The sequence below is a fragment of the Ovis canadensis genome, chromosome 3, assembly GCF_042477335.2.
Source record: "Ovis canadensis isolate MfBH-ARS-UI-01 breed Bighorn chromosome 3, ARS-UI_OviCan_v2, whole genome shotgun sequence".
NCBI lineage: Eukaryota > Metazoa > Chordata > Mammalia > Artiodactyla > Bovidae > Ovis > Ovis canadensis.
Genome location: NC_091247.1, coordinates 84,649,620 through 84,671,230, shown reverse-complemented (window position 1 = coordinate 84,671,230; position 21,611 = coordinate 84,649,620). Strand labels below are relative to the sequence as shown.

Below are 21,611 nucleotides of genomic sequence, written 5' to 3'. Positions count from 1 at the left end.
ACTGGTTGGATCTCCTTGCAGTCCAAGGGACTCTCAAGAGTCTTCTCCAACACCACAGTTCAAAAGCATCAATTCTTCAGCACTCAGCTTTCTTTATAGTCCAACTCTCACATCCATATACGACTACTGGAAAAACCATAGCCTTGACTAGATGGACCTTTGTTGAAAAAGTAATATCTCTGCTTTTTAATATGCTATCAAGGTTGGTCATAACTTTCCTTCCAAGGACTAAGCGTCTTTTAATTTCATGGCTGCAGTCACCATCTGCAGTGATTTTGGAGCCCCCCAAAATAAAGTCAGTCTCTGTTTCCAATGTTTCTCCATCTATTTGCCATGAAGTGACGGGACCGGATGCCATGATCTTAGTTTTCTGAATGTTGTGCTTTAAACCAACTTTTTTACTCTCCTCTTTCACTTTCATCAAGAGGCTCTTTAGTTCTTCACTTTCTGCCATAAGGGTGGTGTCATCTGCATATCTGAGGTTATTGATATTTCTCCCGGCAATCTTGATTCCAGCTTGTGCTTCTTCCAGCCCAGTGTTTCTCATGATGTACTCTGCATAGAAGTTAAATAAGCCAGGTGACAATATACAGCCTTGACATACTCCTTTTCCTATTTGGAACCAGTCAGTTGTTCCAAGTCCAGTTCTAACTGTTGCTTCCTGACCTGCATATAGGTTTCTCAAGAGGCAGGTCAGGTGGTCTGGTATTCCCATCTCTTGAAGAATTTTCCACAGTTTATTGTGATCCACACAGTCAAAGGCTTTGGCATAGTCAAGAAAGCAGAAACAGATGTTTTCGTGGAACTCTCTTGCTTTTCTATAATCCAGCGGATGTTGGCAATTTGATCTCTGGTTCCTCTGCCTTTTCTAAAACCAGCTTGAACATCTGTTCACGGTTCACATACTGCTGAAGCCTGGCTTGGAGAATTTTGAGCATTACTTTACTAGCGTGTGAGATGAGTGCAATTGTGTGGTAGTTTGAGCATTCTTTTGCATTGCCTTTCTTTGGGATTGGAATGCAGTCCTTTTCCAGTCCTGTGGCCACTGCTGAGTTTTCCAAATTGGCTGGCATATTGAGTGCAGCACTTTCACAGCATCATATTTCAGGATTTGAAATAGGTCAACTGGAATTCCATCACCTCCACTAGCTTTGTTCATAGTGGTGCTTCCTAAGGCCCACTTAACTTCACATTCCAGGATGTCTGGCTCTAGGTGAGTGATCATACCGTCATGATTATCTGGGTCATGAAGATCTTTTTTGTACAGTTCTTCTGTGTATTCTTGCCACCTCTTCTTAATATCTTCTGCTTCTGTTAGGTCCATACCATTTCTGTCCTTTAGCGAGATCATCTTTGCATGAAATATTTCTTGGTATCTCTAATTTCCTTTAAGAGATCTCTAGTCTTTCCCATTCTATAGTTTTCCTCTATTTCTTTGCATTGATCACTGAGGAAGGCTTTCTTATTCTCTCCTTGCTCTTCTTTGGAACTCTGCATTCAAATGGGTATATCTTTCCTTTTCTCCTTTGCTTTTTGCTTCCCTTCTTTTCACAGCTATTTGTAAGGCCTCCTCAGACAGCCATTTTGCTTTTTTTGCATTTCTTTTTCATGGGGATGGTCTTGATCCCTGTCTCCTGTACAATGTCACGAACCTCCGCCCATAGTTCAACAGGCACTTTGTCTATCAGATCTAGTCCCTTAAATCTATTTCTCACTTCCAATGTGTAATCATAAGGGATTTGATTTAGGTCATACCTCAATGGTCTAGTGGTTTTCCCCACTTTCTTCAATTTAAGTCTGAATTTGGCAATAAGGAGTTCATGATCTGAGCCACAGTCAGCTCCCGGTCTTGTTTTTGCTGACTGTATAGAGCTTTCCCATCTTTGGCTGCAAGGAATATAATCAATCTGATTTTGGTGTTGACCATCTGATGACATCCATGTGTAGAGTCTTCTCTTGTGTTGTTGGAAGAGGGTGCTTACTATGACCAGTGTGTTCTCTTGGCAGAACTGGGTTAGCCTTTGCCCTGCTTCATTCTGTACTCCAAGGTCAAATTTACCTGTTACTCCAGGTGTTTCTTCACTTCCTACTTTTGCATTCCAGTCCCCTGTAATGAAAAGGAAATCTTTTTTGGTTGTGAGTTCTAAAAGGTCTTGTAGGTCTTCATAGAAGTGTTCAATCTCAGCTTCTTCAGTGTTACTAGTTGGGGCATAGACTTGGATTACTGTGATATTGAATTGTTTGCCTTGGAAAGGAACAGAGATCATTCTGTCATTTGTGAGATTACATCCAAGTACTTAGCCTGATCTTTACTTAGAAAAAGTTGAAGATATTGTTTTAAAATAGTTTATATGGTTTTTTGAAATTGATTTCAATCATCTGTGAAAGCCCAAGAGTACAACCCTGTCAGTTATCAAGCCAGCAATAGAACAGGCTCTCTCTTGAGATCCTAAGGGCTGGTTTTAAAGGGGCTTCTAGTTTCCATTTATCTTGATGTGTGTCTGTGACACATCCCAGCATAAATCCAGCAGCCCATCTGGTGAAGGGGACATGAGAACATTGTTCATGATAGTAAATATGTTTAGATTTTTTTCACGGTCTCAGCAGAGCTATTGCTCTTGTCTATATTTTCATAAATTAGCTCTACCAAACATTGCTTTCCTCATCTCCATGTATAGTAGCAGTTAGTCAATTCAGCTCGATCCAGGGCTTATCTTTATGGAGGAAACAAAGTTTTGAAAGTGTAGCTCAATTTGAAGAATTCTATGAAGGCACCTGGAAAGGGCCAAGAGTGCATTGTTTTTAAGGATAATTTGCCCTGGAACACTGCCAACCCACTCTACAGGAGGCAGCTTTTCTCCAGAAAGTTGCTCTTTTTTGAGTAGTTGGGGAATTGCTAAAGCCATCAGTATTATAGGTCATCATGTGGCAGGTCATTGGGCTTCCCTGGTGGCTCAGAGGTTAAAGCGTCTGCCTGCAATGCGGGAGACCCCGGTTTGATCCCTGGTTAGGGAGATCCCCTGGAGAAGGAAATGGCAACCCACTCCAGTATTCTTGCTTGGAGAATCCCATGGAGGAAGGAGCCTGGTAGGCTACAGTCCACGGGGTTGCAAAGAGTCGGACATGACTGAGCTGCTTCATATTCATACTTCATATGTGGCAGGTGGGAGATTGCTCCCTCTCTCTCCCCATTCATCCTCCACTCTCTCCCCCTTCCCCCATTTTAGAGTTGTAGTTTGGTTTGATATTGTTAGTTTTCAGTTTTTGTGGAACCATGTTCTAGATTCAGAAAGCAGGTTCTCCATCTAAAGGGCATTTGCTAAATGAATGTTGAATGAATGAGCAAATGAAATAAAGAATAAATGATGAGGTGATTGACTCTTGATGGCAAAAGGTAGTGACTGACACACAGCCAGTATTTTTTTTTCCCCAAATGCTGGAGATGAGGATGAAATTCCTGCCATCTCTCAGGTCAGGACTCACCCTGTAATGGTCCTGCTTATGAAGAGGGTGGGAAGAGAGGGGTGTGAATGGACACTGGCCTTTATGAAGCATCAGTTATGGACTAGGGAGTGTTAGAACACTCCATATATGTGACCTTGTTTGACCCTCATGAACAGTTCTATGAGATTGTATCACCTCTGTTCTACAAATGAAATGGAAGCTCAGGGTAGGCAAGCGTATTGTTTAAATTACACAATGTGCTGGTTCCAAAGCTGATCTAGTTTGCACTCTTGCATGCAGCTTCTTTGTGGGGCTTCCCAGGTGGCTCAGCAGGTAAAGAATCAGCCTGCAATGCAGAGACGAAGGAGAGCAGGAGATGGATCCCGGGGTTGGGAAGATCCCCTGGAGAAGGGAATGGCAACCGACTCCAGTATTCTTGCCTGGAGAATCCCATCGACAGAGGGGCCTGGCAGAGTCGGACATGACTGAAGTGACTGAGCACAGTACTGCGCATATTGCTTCTTATACACATAGATTAAATGCACACACAAAAAACTGCACATTCCCAAGTGTCTCCCAATATTTAGAGGATAAGGGTTTAACCTTCTGATTAAAAAATATATACTCATTGACATTCACATGAATTGAAAAAGTCCTGGGGAAGACAGCTTTATGTGCTTCCCACACTGACTGTTTGGTTGCCTTCTTGAGTCCAGGAGATTTTAACTTCAAGTATGTATTAACAACAGACCCAGGTACTATTAAGACAGCTATTGTCCAGAGTGTATTGATCTCTTTGAGGTCAGCGTGTTGTGACCAGAGCAGGAGTAACTAGAAATGACTGTTGGCCTGTCCCTGCAACATGGTATCCACTGTGGGGCAAATGGAAAATGCCACAGTGTGCGATGCTCCTGGATCCACTAGCTGATGGCTGTATTTGGTTTCACATGAGCCGGGGCTCAGGGAATAGGGCGAGGGAGCGGGTGTCGGTTACTAGGGCATCTGCCTTCTCTCCAGTGGTATAATCACTCCCCTGTTTCCCATACTGGCACCTCTGAGATGGAAAAAAAGAGGCCAGGACCTGTCTCTGCATTTCAGTTCTCTCATATCCTGCTAGAGAGAGCGGGTAGGGGAGGGAAGGGAAGAGGGCGGGAGGGAGGGAGGAAGGGAGAAAGAGAGAGTGGTAGAGACTGTCCAGCTGGGCTAACACCCCCCATAAGCCACAGAAAATCACATCCTCTCTTCAGCCTCTAACCGTAAATCCCCAAGCCACCAGATACGTCCCTAATGGTGTGCCATGATGGTTCAAAACCGAGAATCCCTGGTTTGCAAGTTTTAAATGTTTGATTATGTTTTAGACCCAGCAACATAACTAAAGGAAAGTCAAATTCAGCAGACCAGTCATAACCCTAACCCAGTGATGGTGTCCACCTTTACACAGGACTGGGCCTGTTTGAACAGTATTATTTCTGGTTTTCTCCACTGTCACTTTAAAAAAAAATTTCCTGTGTTGATGTTCAGTATCTCTGCAGTAGGTTGAATCCATCAGACTCGGCATTGAACCATCCCTCTGGCATTGAACCCCAGAGATCATGTGTTTATCACAGTTCAAGGAACTCACCTGCGTCTTACCTTTAATAGTATGGCTGTCTGGGTTTGTTCAAAATAGCAGCAGTGGAAGTAGTAACAGTAGTAGTATTAACAATAGTAGTATTAACAATAGTAATAATAAGTGCACTAATAATATTACATGAGTATTGTATAAGTACTATATATTTAATCCTCTGTGAGATAGATGAACTGTCATTGTCTATATATTACAACAGAAGAAACTGATGCCCAGAGAGGCTAAGTAACTGGCCAAGGGCACATAGCTAGTGAGTGGTGAAGCCAGAATACAAATCCAGGCTGTCTGGCTCCAACAGAGTGAACACAAAGACAATTCCACACTGCTAAAAATTGATTCTCCACTAGTATTAATCATAAGTAATTATAGTAGAACAAGCTAGTATATTGTAGAGAAAGAGTCTCAGCAAAAAATGACGTTCACACCTTTCAGGCACTTCCAGTATCCAACCTTCTTGCTCTTAGTTGCTTTTATAGAGTCTTATTCACCTTCATCTGGAAACCTCCTCTCTCCAGTGCAAGAGGCACCAGCCACACGAGACTTACGGGCGCTTGAAAGGAGACTTCCAAAAGGAGATGTGCCATAAGGGAAAACAAACACCCGGTTTTGAAGACTTGGTGTAAAAACAAAGCACGTCAGATATCTCATTCATAATTTTCAAAATCTTGATTGCTTGTTAAAATATATTAAAATTAATATCCCCTGTTTATTTTTACAATGTGACTATTAGAAAATTTAAAATTATTTATGTGACTTGTGTTCCATTTCTACCGGAGAGCAACACTATAGGTTTACTGATTTTATATCTTTTTCCCTTCAGTTCTGGACACTTCATGATGGGTTTGCCCTTCAGGACTGGTTTTGGTCATTTTAGGCTTAAAAATCAGCTTTAAGCTACTAGGCTTACTGTACTTAGTTTATTTATCTAAGTGAGAGCTGTTCATGGTGATTCAAGGAGGTGATGAGGAAACCCTTTCCTTTTTTCTGTTTAGCACCTGACTTCCCCTGAAATTAAATCTCTTAGGTAGGAACATGGTGGCCACCCTGCCCTGTGACCCCACAGTTGATCCTTCCTTTTAGCCTGGGATTTGTGCAGGCAGAGCTGGTGGGGAAAGAGTTCTTTTCTGCCCGTGGGCCAGTTATGGAATTCCAAGTTGCTTTTGAAATGTTTTAGGAAGCCACGCACACTGTTCACCAGCCCTTTCACCTGCTAGAGGACCCGAAGTATCAGTTATACTGCATTCGTCAACAGCTGTGGCTGACGTACCTCTTAAAAGTCACAGACCCAGAAGGGAAGTCACAGTCTGGCCTCTAAGGAATTTCAGATTTTTGAGGGAGGCAGACTTGCTGATTTGCTAGGAAATAAAGACTGAGTAATTAGAGCCAGATTGTGAGGCTCAGCCTCGAACATCAAAATAAAGCCAGAGAAGGGGGTGAGCTGCATGGGCCATGTGCTCAGAGAAGACTTTTTGAATGAAGACTTTGAGCCTTGAGGGCTTAGTAGGTTGTGGGTTGTTCTAAGGGGAAGGTTGGAGGTATAGGAAGAGATGGGACATGTCTGGGAGGGTTGGGGGGAGCCAGTGGGGACCAGTTACAGGTAAGTGAGCTGGGGGTCAGGGATAGAAGGTAGCGGCTTGTAACCTGGGCTCGACTCAGGGGGAAGCTGATGGTATGGTCTCAGAAGGAACAAGACAGAGTTGGACAATGAAAACTCTGAGCATATTGCTCTCAGAGTACCCTAGAAATGTTCTTATCTTCTGTTTGCCTAAATGTGCAAGCTGCTACATTGGCACAGCTTTAAAGCTATCCATTATACAATTGTATGGCACCTACCTTGTGCAAGGCACCTTGTTTTCAAATAAATAGAGAATTCTAAAACAAATACAGTGTAACAGAATGGGAAGTAAAACTGTGTCCCACTTCAGTTCAGTTCAGTTCAGTCGCTCAGTCATGTCCGACTCTGCGACCCCATGAACTATAGCACGCCAGGCCTCCCTGTCCATCACCAACTCCTGGAGTCTACCCAAACCCATTTCTATTGCGAAGTCTGCCCAAACCCATGTCTGTTGAGTCACTGATGCCATCCAACCATATCATCCTCTGTTGTCCCCTTCTCCTCCTGCCCTCTATCTTTCCCAGCATCAGGTCTTTTCAGATTAGTTGGCTCTTTGCATCAGGTGGCCAAAGTATTGGAATTTCAGCTTCAACATCAGTCCTTCCAGTGAACACCCAGGACTTATCTCCTTTAGGATGGACTGGTTGGATCTCCTTGCTGTCCAAGGGACTGTCAAGAATCTTCTCCAACACCACAGTTCAAAAGCATCAATTCTTTGGTGCTCAGCTTTCTTTATAGTCCAACTCTCACATCCATACGTAACTACTGGAAAAACCATAGCCTTGACTAGATGGGACCTTTGTTGAAAAAGTAATGTCTCTGCTTTTTAATATGCTGTCTAGGTTTGTTATAACTTTCTTTCCAAGGAGTAAGCATCTTTTAATTTCATGGCTGCAATCACCATCTGCAGTGATTTTGGAGCCCCCCAAAATAAAGTCAGCTGCTGTTTCTCCATCTATTTGCCATGAAGTGATGGGACCGGATGCCATGATCTTAGTTTTCTGAATGTTGAGCTTTAAGCCAACTTTTTCACTCTCCTCTTTCACTTTCATCAAGAGGCTCTTTAGTTCTTCACTTTCTGCCATAAGGGTGATGTCATCTGCATATCTGAGGTTATTGATATTTCTCCCGGCAATCTTGATTCCAGCTTGTGCTTCTTCCAGCCCAGTGTTTCTCATGATGTACTCTGCATAGAAGTTAAATAAGCAGGGTGACAATATACAGCCTTGATGTACTCCTTTTCCTATTTGGAACCATTCTGTTTTTCCATGTCTAGTTCTAACTATTGCTTCCTGACCTGCATATAGGTTTCTCAAGAGGCAGGTCAGGTGGTCTGATATTCCCATCTCTTTCAGAATTTTCCACAGTTTATTGTGATCCACACAGTCAAAGGCTTTGGTAGAGTTATCAATTTAAAGAAACATATTAAGTTCATGATACTGTGAAAGACAGGTGGATGTAGCAGCAATCATAAAGGATCTCATATCCTACCTTACAGATGGGCACCTAAGGCTCCAGAGGCCCCACACCTTCGCACAGCAGGTTTATCTAAGAGTGGCATGCAGGGTGGGGTAGAAGGTGGGGAAATAGTGGCAGAGTGGCCAGTTATCCAGCTAGCTGTTCAGGTGTGAAGTGAAGATTCGATAGGAGTCTTGAGAGGTGGTGAAGGAGGAGAGGAAACAAGAGAGCCACTGGTTAGACCATTGTACAATCAGGTGTTTCATGAGTGTGTGTGTTTCTCTGTGCATTTGGGTTGATGTGCGATGCTCATTTAGGGCTCAGACTCCCAGGGTGTCTGATTGTTCTGGTGGTGAACACGGGCAGATGCCGAGAGATAACTCATAATCCAGTGCTGATGTTTACTGAGCCGTAGAGTGGGCCACATCCTGTGCTACATCTCTGTTTCTCTCAATAACCCCGTGAAGTATCTGCCATTGTTCCCACTCTTTTACAGATGAGGGAACTGAGTCTCAGAGAGGTTAAGTAATTTGCCCAAAATCGTACAGCTGGGGTTCAAGTCTGAGTCTGGCTGACCGCAAGGCCTTCAGCCACTGCATGTACTGCCTCGTCATTGATTGATGATTTTTTACAGCATCTTCTGCTGTTTCTCACTTTCTCAGTCATTTAACCTAGAGTATGTGTTTCTGTAACTTAGCTCAGAATTTGATTCATTTCTCTTAAGCATCAGAAACAACAGAAATTCACCAGCCCCTAAGCCCCATTTTTAACCCTTGTGCAGCATAGTCTATGTATCTTATTCTGTGGTTTATCTCATCATTAGAGTGGTTCTGTTGGCCCTTTAAGAAGCTAATTAATCACTAAATATAGACCACGAGTTGTTCTTTTCAACCCCCTGCGTGTCTCTTCCCCCCATTGTGTGATGCCATCTGGTGCTATGATCTCATGCTTTTTGTGTTCCTTTCCACAGAACCAGATTCATTGCTCTCTAAGCCCGGAAAGCCAGTTAATTTCAAAGTTTGCATGCATGGCTTTGAAAAAATTTGCATCGAATGCCTCCTTGTGGATTTTCACAGTATCACTCTTCAATATATCTCATGGAACTTCTATCTTGACCCCCATCTATGTATATATGTATTCTTATCTTTTTATCAAAAGAACTTTAATTTGTCTTTAGCAAACCATCAAGCAACTACAGATTTTTTCCTGTGTGATTTTCGTAAAGTTTCATTTTGTCAGTTTTGCGTGTGTGCTATAGGAAATCAGAACTTAATAATATACTTTCCTTTTCAAATCGATTTGACTTTCTGCTGTGATGGTGGAACAAATGTTTAAAGGATATAAAAGAGCTAATGGCAGGCCTCTGACCCTACTGCTGATCTGTCCTTTCTCCATCTTTACTCCCACTTCTGCCTGAAATCTCGAATAATCTTTCAAGGGAGTGTAACTCCCAGGCTGTAGAGCATTTTCTTGCAAACTCAAGGAAGTTGCTCTGGGTTCCCCACCATACTCCTAATCTTTGGGATTTTAGATGCTCCATTCAGACCGTGTCACTCTCCCCACTTCCTTTTTCTTCTCATTTCAGAGTTCTCGGCAGTTTAAATTTAGCCTGGAAGCCTCCTGGGGAAAGAAAGGTAATTTGGTTGCGTGTGCGGTGCTTACCTCATCCCTGGCACGTGTGCGGAGCAGAACACTGGGCTGGCTGCCCGCCTCCTTTCTGCTACTGCCTCTGCCCCCTGGGATCACACCCATTTCCAGCAGGGATGGAGGAGGAAATGGGCTCTGAGAGTATTAGTAATGATGTTTAGCAAGGGACCAAACATTTTCTTAGCACAGGAGTTGGTAGAAGGCCAGCCCTCTGAGTCTGAGAGAATTTCTGCCCAGTCCAACCCCATATCTAGCCTTAAGCAGCTTCTGTGAGATGCAGGAAGGCTGAAGCCACTGAGTCAACCATGAGCCAATCCAGTCTCTGAAAAAATGTGTGTTGAAAGGTATGGAAAATGTACAGACAGAAGCCTCAATTTCGGTATCAGGTTTGTTTCCAAAAGAGCATATGCTTGTACTAAACTGAAAAATTTGTTTTTCACTTCAAACTGACAGTTCATTTAATAACTACAGTTCTTGAATTTATGATTACCAGCGGGGAAGGGTGAGCGGAAAGGATAGATTGGGAGTTTGGGATTAACGTGTATACACTCCTGTGTTTAAAATAAAATGCCTTTCCATGAAAACAAACTGACTACAGGTCTCACTACCCACAGAATTAAGAAACATTTCTAAAAGAGTAAGGATTCCTAACTTTTCTGAGTGAGCATTATGCAAAGTTTGGGTGACATCGTATATGTTAAAATTTGGTTATTGCTTTGTACTTTGTATTATTGCTTTGGTCTAGTTACTTTGTGAGCATCAGATTTTTCTTCCTATCTAATGGAATTAATAATACCTATTTTATATCTAGGTCTTATGAGAATTGGTATCAAATGATTTTTGACAAATGCTTTTTTTTTTTTCATCTATGAGGTGGTTTCTGCACTTCATTCTATCGATAAAGCATAATATCTCAATTCATCTTCTTATGTTGAACCAACCTTACCATCCTGGCATAAATTGCATTTGGTCATGATGTTCTATCCTTTTTATATGTTGGTGAATTCAGTTTGCTAGTACTTTATTGTTGGAGAAGGAAATGGCAACCCATTCCAGTGTTCTTGCCTGGAGAATCCCAGAGACAGCGGAGCCTGGTGGGCTGCTATCCGTGGGGTCGCACAGAGTCGGACATGACTGAAGCGACTTAGCAGCAGCAGCAGCAGCAGCAGCAGTACTTTATTGAGGACTTTTGACTACATAGTCATAAGAAATGTTTTGTAATATTCTTTTCTTGTGATGCCTTTGTTTTTTGTATCAGGGCAAAACTGGCCTCACCTAATGATTTGGGAATTGTTCCCTCCTCTTTTTTTTTTGAAGAGTTTATGAAACATGGTTAATTCTTCTTTAAACATTTGGTAAAGTTCACCAGTGAAGCTCTTTGGTTCTGGACTTTCCTTTGTGGGAATTTTTTTTTTTTTTAACTAAGTTGATAACTAACTCAGGCTCTTTAGTTGATATTGATCTGTTTACATATTCTGTTTCTTCTTGAGTGAGTTTTGGTCATTTGTGTCTCTCTAGGAAGTTCTCATATAATCTGTAGTATCTAATTTGTTGACATGTAATTTTTTCACAGTATTCTCTTGTTACCATTTTTTGTTTTTGTAAAGTGATGTCTTCTGGTTCATTCCTGAATGTAGTAACTCAAGTCTTCTCTCCTTTTGCCTTGAATGGTCTAGATAAGGATTTGTCAATTTTATTAATCTTTTCAAAGAATCAATTTTTTAAAAAAACTTTCTTCATTTTTCTAGTCTCTACTAAATTTAATTCTACCCTAATTATGTAATCTTTCCTGCTTTGAGTTTAGTCTGTTCTTCTCTTTTTAGTTCTTCAGATAGAAAGTCAGGCTGCTGAGTTGAGGCTTTCTCTTTTAATGTAGGCATTTACAGGTGTAAATTCCGTCTAAGCACTGCTTTAGCTGCATCTCATGCTGCTGCTGCTGCTAAGTCGCTTCAGTCGTGTCCGACTCTGTGCGACCCCATAGATGGCAGCCCACCAGGCTCTGCCGCCCCTGGGGTTCTCCAGGCAAGAACCCTGGAGTGGGTTGCCATTGCCTTCTCCAATGCATGAAAGTGAAAAGTGAAAGTGAAGTCGCTCAGTTGTGTCCGACTCTTAGCAACCCCATGGACTGCAGCCCACCAGGCTCCACCGTCCCTGGGGTTCTCCAGGCAAGAACACTGGGGTGGGTTGCCATTGCCTTCTCCAAGCTGCATCTCATAGATTCCCACATATTGTGATTTTGTTTTCATTAATCTCAAAGTGTTTTTAAACTTTCCTTGTTATTTCTTTTTGACTCATTCATTGTTTAGAAGTGTTGCTTAATTTCCACAAATTTCTGAATTTCCAAAATTTCCTTCAGTTATTGATTTCCAATTTTACTATATTGCAGTCAGAGAACATACTTTGTATGATTTTTAAATGCATTGAGATTTATTTTATTGCATAAAATATGGTGTATGCTGGGGAGTGTACACTTGAAAATTACATGTATTCTGCTGCTTGGTGGGGTGTTCTGTAGATGCCTGTAGTTGGTTTATAGTGTTGTTCAAACCTTCTGTTTATTTCTTGACTCTCCACTGTTCTACCATTATTGAAAGTGGGGTGCTAAAGTCTCCAACTATTATTGTTGAATTGTCTATTTCTTTCTTTAATTATGTCAGTTTTTTTGAGTATTTTGGGGCTTTGTTGGTAAGCAGATAAAATGTGTTTAAAGTTGTTATATCTTCTTAGTGAGTTGACCCTTTTATCATTATAAAATGTCTTTGTCTCTAGTAACAGTTTTTGTCTTAAAGTCTAATTTTTTTGATATTAGTATAGAGTCTGAGTGAACTCCGGGAGTTGGTGATGAACAGGGAGGCCTGGCGTGCTGCGATTCATGGGGTTGCAAAGAGTCGGACACGACTGAGCGACTGAACTGAACTGATAGCTATTCCATCTCTCTTTCAGTGACTATTTTCATGGTGTATTTTTTCCATCTTTTACTTCCAATCTACTTGTGTCTTTGAATCTAAAGTGTGTTTCTAGTCAGTATTACTGGAGAAGGCAATGGCACCCCACTCCAGTACTCTTGCCTGGAAAAATCCCATGGATGGATGAGCCTGGAAGGCTGCAGTCCATGGGGTAGCTAAGAGTCGGACATGACTGAGTGACTTCACTTTCACTTTTCCCTTTCATGCATTGGAGAAGGAAATGGCAACCCACTCCAGTGTTCTTGCCTGGAGAATCCCAGGGACGGGGGAGCCTGGTGGGCTGCCGTCTATGGGGTCGCACAGAGTTGGACACGACTGAAGCGACTTAGCAGCAGCATCAGCAGCAGCAGCAGTAGCAGCAGCAGCAGTGGGCATTACATAGTTGAATCATGTTATTTTACCTATAATGCAATCTCTGCTTTTGTTGGAATGTTTGGTCTATTTATATTTAAGGTAATTCCATTTATGTTTCCCTGTTTTGTAACACTACAGATGTTTTTGTTGTTTGCTTGTTTCTCCATGTGGATTCAGTTACTGTTATTTCATTCAGCCTGAAGGACTTCCTTTACTATTTCTTATAGAGCAGGTCTGCTAGTGACACATTCTCTGTTTTTGTTTAACTGGAAATGTCTTCATTTTCTGTTCATTCCTGAAGGATAACTTTGCTGCATTTAAAATTCTCGGTTGACAATCTTTCTTTCAGTGTGTTGAATATGTCATTCCACTCCCTCTGACCTCCATGGTTTCTGATGAGAAATCAGTTTCTAATCTTTTGAGGAGTCCTTACATACGATACATTGCTTTTTTTCTTGTAGTTTTCAAGAGTCTCCATCTTTGGCTTTCAACAGTTTGATGATGGTGTATCTGAATATGAGTTTATCCTTTTTTAACTTCATCAAACTTCTTAGGTGTATAGATTCATTTTTTTCATCAAATTTGGAAAAATTTTGACAATTATCTCTTCAAATATTCTTTTTGTCCCTTTTTCCTCTCCTCCTTTCTGGAACTCCCATTATATTCCTCAGACTGGATAATTCAATTGATCTATCTTTAAGTTGACTGATTATTTTTCCTGCCTGCTCAAAACTTTGTTGAGCCCCTCTAATAAATTTTTAAATTTCAGTTATTATACTTTTCAACTTTTGAATTTCTATTTATTTTTCTTTTCATACATTTCATTGCTTTACTGATATTCTCTATTTGGTGAGACATCATTCTCACGCTTGCCTTTAGTTCCTTGGACATGGTTTCCTTTAATTCTTTTAACATATTTAGAACATTTGATTTAAAGTCTTGGTTAGGGACTTCCCTGGTGGTCCAGTGGTTAAGACTCTGCTTTTCCACTGCAGGGGTCAGGGGTTCAATCCATGGTTGGGGAGCTAAGATCTCACCTGTTTGGCAGTGTGTTAAAAACAGAAAACAAAACCCAAGGAACAAAGCCTTGAACTGTGAAGTCTTGGTTAGGTAAATCCAGTGTCTGGGCCTCTTCAGCGATAGTTTCTATTGACTGACCTTTTTTTTCCTATGTGCGTGTGATATGTTCCTTTTCTGTGTTTGCTTTGTACTTTTTAATTGAAACTGGGCATTTAAAATTATATAGCAATTCTGGAAATTAGATTCTTCCTCCTGCTCTGAGTTTGTTATTGTTTTTTGTGTCAATTTTTTTTATTATTTTTTATTTTTAGTGACTCTACTGAACTAATTCTGTGAAGTCTGTATCCTTTGTCATATGTAGGCCCTAAAGTCTCTGCTTGACTAGCTTAGTGGGAAGCTAATGACTATACGGAAATGTCCTTAACCGCCTAGAATCAATAAGTTCCCAGTCTTTGCTGATGGGCAGTGTGTGTGTGTTGGGGCATGTCGTTCAACTCTGCTTTAGCCCTTCAGTTCCTGCTTACATAACATATATAAACACTGAACTTATATGGCTTATAGACCTCACAACCAAAGAGAAAAATAAAAGGGAGCTTTGAGCTTTTTATTTCCTTGGAGAAGGAAATGGCACCCTACTCCAGTACTCTTGCCTGGAGAATCCCATGGAGGGAGGAGCCTGTTAGGCTACTAGTCCAAGGGGTTGCAAAGAGTCGGTCACGACTGAGCAACTTCAGTCTCACTTTTGAGCTTTTTGGAGAATCTGTGGTTTCATAAGGAAAAGAAAAATAAGCTTCCAAAAAGCAGAGATAGTCTTGGGTAGTATTTTTCAGCTGCCTGTATCAGAATTACTCGGGATGTTTGTTAAAAGTCAGGTTTGTGGCTCCGTCCTAAATCTTTTGATTCAGAATATCTTTGGTGAGGTCCAGGGTCTGCATGTTAAACTATCTCCCCAGGTGATTCTTATGTACACTAATGACTGAGAAACTTAGATGATCCTGTAGGTGCCTTCATATCAGGGGCTAACTGACTCATGATATTAACTATGCTCAAATATTAATCTCCCTTTTCAATGTCTGATCTTTAAAAAAATTTCACTTTATTATTACATTTACTTAAAGTCTACCAATTAGAGATTTATGTGCATCTATGAGAATATTTTTTAACAGCTGCCTGAGTTAAAGGATTAACATTTACTCACAGCTCTTTAAAAATTAATCAGTTTGCATTTATTCAAACAACTGATCACAGTGATTTACAAGGAAAGAACAACATTTTGTTTTATTTTACTTTGAAAGGAAGATAGATACTTTTGTTGGATCCAGCAAATTTTAGGGGAAAAATAGGCCTGTGTTAATCTATGCAATAAAAGCATGGATTGGAAGGGACTATAGAAGAAGTTGCTAGATAAAGTAGTGGGTATTTGCCCCTTTCAAAATATTATGCAAACAACCAGAAAAGAGAGGAAACACATTTCTTTCTCCTTTTAATGTTACCCTTTCTCTTAGGACCTCAAATTCAGATCAATAAAATTTGTATTAAGGAGTTACTTCAGCTACTCTAGGGCTAGTTAGGCTCTTGTGGGTTGTCTGGAGACCTAATTACCACTTAAACCATCATGTGGAAGGCTCTTTATGGAAAAATGTCTTCTGGTTTACAAATAACACACTTCCTGATGTACTTTTTGATGCAACCCATTTGAGAGTTTCAGGTTGGATCATATTTGGATGCATGAAATTTATCTGTGTTAACATTCCAAGATGATTTCTCCCAATCCTCTGTATACTTCTAGGCCATTTCTCCTTGAGGAGTTTTGTGTTTAATTAACACAAATTCAGTGCTGAGAAAACAATTAAGGGAGTTTAGATTCTTATCAAATTTAATACATTCAAAGGTAGAAACATGATTTCAAAAACTATTTCATGTTTTGGGTTTTTACTGCTTTGACTTGTCTCTATTAATGAGAGTAATCAATAGATTCTTCTTCCTTGTCCCTTCAAGCCAGTTTAGGATGCAGTATCCTGCCTTCAGTTTCCAGAATTCTATTACAAATGCACAAACTAGTAGCTCACATTTCTTATTTCCTTCAAGGTATTGCACAGCGATGTACAGCCATCAAGTACCACTTTTCTCAGCCAATCCGCTTGCGAAACATCCCTTTCAATTTGACCAAGACAATCCAGCAAGATGAATGGCACCTGCTTCGTGAGTATTTCCGGGAAGGGGTCAGAGGGGAAGCGGTGTCTTTCCGAACAAAAAGCATTCCCACCAGCCGTTTCAGATCTGGACTGAAAGATGCTGTGCTGATCCTGCGTGGGCCTCTGGGCCCCATCTGACTTGGGCAGAGACTTAGAGGGTCATCTCACCATGCTAAGGTCACAGCTTGTTTGCAGATCGGACGTGTGAGAGTCAGGCATGGGGCTCTGGGAGACAGTGCAGTGAGCTTGTCTGTCCTGGTGGCATCTGTATACAAGCCACATCCTGGGCGTTTCCTTTGCCAAGTCGTGGGGTACAAGGCCCTAATCTGGCAATTGTCTCAATGAGCCCAGGAGATTATACCTTCAGTTCAGTTCAGTTCAGTTGCTCAGTCGTGTCCGACTCTTTGCGACCCCATGAATTGCAGCACGCCAGGCCTCCCTGTCCATCACCAACTCCCGGAGTTCACTCAGACTCACGTCCATCGAGTCAGTGATGCCATCCAGCCATCTCATCCTCTGTCGTCCCCTTCTCCTTCTGCCCCCAATCCCTCCCAGCATCAGAGTCTTTTCCAATGAGTCAACTCTTCGCATGAGGTGGCCAGATTATACCTTAGGTGCTCTTATTTTTGTTTTGTTTATCCAATATTCATTTTAGTTACTGTTTCTGTCTCAGACCTTGGTGTTTCTGCTCAAATATCTTTATTGAGTGTATGTTATAATTTTCTCAGAAGGTGTCTGTTACCTCCACATCTTGATGGCAGGAACTCTTTTGTTACTGTCAGGAAAATGTGAAAGTCTAGAGAGGATCGTGCAGCGTGAACCAAATAAAACTGATATTTACCTGCAAACTATTGATTCACATTGCCTAGGGACAGCTAATACAGGAAAGCAAAAAAATACTAGGCCTAATTCTTTTTAGTATTTACCCCAGTCAGAGGTTGACATTGTCATTTCCAATGCAATCATTGCAAGGACCTCAGTGATCGTGTTTGGTGACCAAAGTCACTACAAAGGCAGAGTTTAATTTTGCAAAGTAAAATCTCTCTGCAGAGCAAAGGGCTCTATTTTGAATCTCAAATACATAAATGGAAGCTCTTAAGATACTGCCCACAGCAGTGGTATAATATTATAAATATTGTGATTGGCACATTTAGAACTTGGAAAGTCCTTGGCTTAAATGTTGTTTATTAACAAACCTGAAAATTCCTGAAAATTATTTTTGGCTGGCTGATCTTAATGGTCATTTATCAACAGACCTTAGTCAGAGCCTTATCTAAGTGTTCTTATAATTACTTTTGAGCATGTTTGGGGTTCTTTGCCTTAATTATCTATCCAGAAAGGCACATGGTCATTGGTTTTAAGTGAGAAAAAATCATTACAGGGTCCTGAAAAAAACCTTATCTCTTTACTCGCCCAGCAAGACCATGTTGAGCATTGTCCTCCTAATCCTCTTTGAGGTTCTCATGGAAAGATGCTTTCGGCAGTCTCAGGTGTGACTCTTTCCAAGACAGTCACCCTTGGTGATCTGTACCATGTTTACCAGATAAGCTTAACATGTCTGGTACTAATGTGAATCACGTGTGGATTATATCTGAACCTTGTGTGTATACGTTTTAATGGCCATAGAAAATAAAACTTGAATCACAGGGAATTTAGGAGGTTGTGAGATTATGGTGGCTGAGCTATGATGGCATCGAATGTCTCAAAATGAGACAGCATTATGTTTGGAATCTATTGCTTTAAGAGGGATCAGAGAAATTTAGCCACAATTTTAAAAAGTATTGTCATTCAAATTTAAAAAGAGAGAGAGGAAAATAGAAAAAGAAAATAACAGGAGGGTGGGCAATCAGAGTATTCAAAGTGTTCATTGTGCAGCCATGTCGGACTCTTTGCAACCATGTGGACTATAGCCCATCAAGCTCCACCATCCATGGAATTCTCTAGGCAAGAATAGTGGAATGAGTTACTGTTCCCTTCCCCAGAGCATCTTCCTGACCCAGGGTTTGAACCTGGCTATCCTGTATTGCAGGTAGATTCTTTACCATCTGAGCCATCAGGGAAGCCCAGTGCACCAAAGTACATGAAGTCAGTCCGTCTCTTGGTTATGGCCCAGAAGGTGGGGAGGGGATGGGTTCCTGGCCCAGTGATCACAACCATTGGTGGTTTTGTGATAGGCCAAACTTGACAGTTGCATATACAGTGGGCTTGGCCATGAAAACAGCCCTTCTTTAACCTGACTACTTGGATGCATGGGTTGCAGGACCTGTGTTTAAGGGGAGAGGGCCTTTATGAGCAGATGTCTTATATGTACATCTTGGGTCCCATTTTAGGTACAACTGCTTTCACTTTCTCAAATTCTTTTTGAAAAGAGGCAGGAGGAAATATAACTAAAAAAATAAAATAACTGGCATCCTTGGTGCACAGGTAAAACCATGTTTCACTGTAGCTCACCTTTTAGACTTTTTCCCCAAAGTCAAAATAATTACAGTCACTGCAGTTGGTGGTGACCTAGGTTTCTGTTGCTCTTTGAAGGATAATAAAGTTCTTTTGCAAACCTTCTTCAGTTTGTTCAGTACAACCTTGTTTGTTTGCAAACAAACTCTTAGTTTGTTAAGTAACTCATTATCTATAGCCCTTGTTTGCCCTCATGTCCCCTGGTCTGTGTTCTACTTGGTATGGACTTTTCCGTGAATTTAGAGAATTTAGAGAAGGCAGATGCTGATACCTCAATTCGTTATACCCCATCTGTCCTCTTACAGGTATTTACCTGTGAAGTTTATTTCCTAAATCACCTTGGCCCTGTAGATGCTATGCCTATCCATGCAACTTATTAATTTTCACAGTGTATACAGAGCTCTTGATTCTCTAATTTTTAATAACTCTCCTTCTTATTGTTTTGAATGTTTGTATTTGAGATTAGATTTAAGAAGAATCACTGCTGGCTTCCTGGGCATGGCTGTGGCTGTCCTGCTTTGTGGCTGCATTGTGGCCACAGTCAGCTTCTTCTGGGAGGAAAGCCTGACCCAGCACGTGGCTGGACTCCTTTTCCTCATGACAGGTACGTGGAGCACCTCTGACACCTTTCCCAGAAAAAGTGAAGGCTGTTCTGCAGCATGTAGCTTCACTTTGTTATCTCTCTGTTAATTTTATTTTCACTTGTGAGAAAAGCAACCAAAAGATTCTTTGGCTTTGGTGGGCAATACAGAATTTAAAGAAAATAGCAATGTTAAAAACACAGTCCTGATTTCCCTATTGTGGTGCATTACAAGATTAGATGGAGATGGCTTGGGTTTAATCTCCGTATGAGGCAGATCTGATTTTTCTGTCCCATTCTTTCATATTGCCCCCCTAGCTCTGATGTGGACTCTTAGCAAAAGTGGACCATTGGTTCTTAGGAACCCTCCAGCAGAGAATGATAGCTCAGCACAGTCTGCCTTTGGGCAGAAGGTCAGCTCAGTCCATCCTTAGTGATGGAGACACCGGTGTCATTTTTACGCACAAAAACAGATTCATTCATTTTATTCTACAGATATTTTTTGAGGACTTACTGTGGGCCAGGCACTGCTTTACATACTAAAGACACACAGAGATTAAGGCAGATAAAATCCTTCTCCATTTCTGTTGTGGGGAGACACGAATGATTGTTTATGACAGCCATAAAGCTGTGAGAGAGAAACGAGTTGGCCAGGGGACCCTGTTCTAAATGGGGAGTGTGCTGCAGGCAGAGCAAGGCACAATGCCAAGCCCCAAGGAGCGCTGGGGTGATGCTTGTGTTTTGAGCTACAGAGAGACCAGTGTGGCCGGAGAGCAAGGAGGGGAGGGACAGCATCCTGTGAGGCAGAGAAGCAGGCAGTGGCTTGGATTTTAATCTGAGGGTGATGGAAGTCACCAGAAGGTTTTAAACCGAGCAGTGACTTCATTTTAAAGCAGGAGGTTGGGTGGGGAGTGTGTGGAGACACAGCTGGTCTTACCGATTAGCAGGTGAAGGACATTTTTGTCTAAGAAGGAGTCAAAAGAGCTGAATTGAAGGCCGAAATTGACTGAATACGGCTTTGGGGAAAAAAAATCTATCCTCCTGCTTCTTCTCAGGACATGAGTGTGATAGTGATTAGTGAGTGTCAAGTTAGCAGTCTCACCCGAGTACGCTTCGCATCAGGGCGCTATTACTCTAGATGTGCAGGCACTTTGAATAAGCTTATTTTTGCTTCTCTGGAGTCCTGTTACTCAAGTGAGCATGACAGGGTTTTCTGACACTTCTCACTGTCACGGCCACAAGCCAGTGTTACCTGGAGGCAGCAGCACCCCTCGGGGGTTGGCGCTGTCTTCTCTGTCTTCATGACTGACAGGTAGAGGGTCAACCAGTCAGCCCACCTAACCCAGTTCTGCCACAGAGGCCCTTCCTTCTAAGTTCTGTGGGTATGTTTTCTACCTGGTGATATGGAGCTGTAACTGGCAGTGATCTGGAACCTGGATGATCACTGTGAACAGAGCATTTAGAAGTCACCTGGGTCCTGAAAAAATTCTTAGCAGAACATCAGCTTTTCCAAATTTGGGGGATTACACAGAGACTGAAGGACTGTAGCCCTGGGAGGCTAAAAATCTTCTCCGTTTTCTTCCCTTCCTTTATTAGCTGAGCCCTCATTTTTCTAATTCTCGTCCTCATAGACATCAAAGTACAGATTCACTACCCCCAGCCCTGAAAAGGCCACATGCTGTATCCTTAGGAAAATGAAAGGAGCTGAGGGTCAAACAAAATCCTCAGTAGTACTAGTTTTTAAAGGACACTTTTAATGTGGGTAATGCACGAATAATTTAGGATGCTCTTAGATATGAAACAATTGTTGGCATAAAAATAAATCATAGGGCCATAAAAGCCAGCCTCAGTGAGCATTTCTTGGGAGGCGGAGGGGCTTGTTTAGTTTTAAATGAGAGGAGGCGGGAGTTCAGTCTTGGGTCTGCTCGGGGCAGAGTTAGGAACAGAGTTTCTTTTTTTTTATTATTTTTATTTTTACTTTATTTTGCTTTACAGTACTGTATTGGTTTTGCCATACATTGACATGAATCCGCTATGGGTATACCTGAATTCCCAATCCTGAACCCCTCTCCCACCTCCTACCCCATATCATCTCTCTGGATCTTCCCCTTGCACCAGCCCCAAGCATCCTGTATCCTGCATCAAACCTAGACTGCCGATTTGTTTCTTACATGGTAGTATACATGTTTCAATGCCATTCTCCTAAATCATCCCACCCTCTCCCTCTCCCACAGAGCCCAAACGTCCGTTC

General features: G+C 41.6%; 1 protein-coding gene across 3 annotated transcripts in view; it reads left to right on the top strand.

Moving 5' to 3' along the window:
* The window catches only part of TMEM178A (transmembrane protein 178A), a 58,195-nt gene that overhangs the window by 26,770 nt on the left and 9,814 nt on the right, over window positions 1–21,611 (top strand). For all 3 annotated transcript variants that reach the window (XM_069583509.1, XM_069583510.1, XM_069583508.1), the window contains 2 exons: window positions 16,220–16,333; window positions 19,247–19,384. In XM_069583509.1, the coding sequence (XP_069439610.1) occupies window positions 16,220–16,333; window positions 19,247–19,384 (252 nt within the window). The remainder of the gene's footprint in view (window positions 1–16,219; window positions 16,334–19,246; window positions 19,385–21,611) is intronic.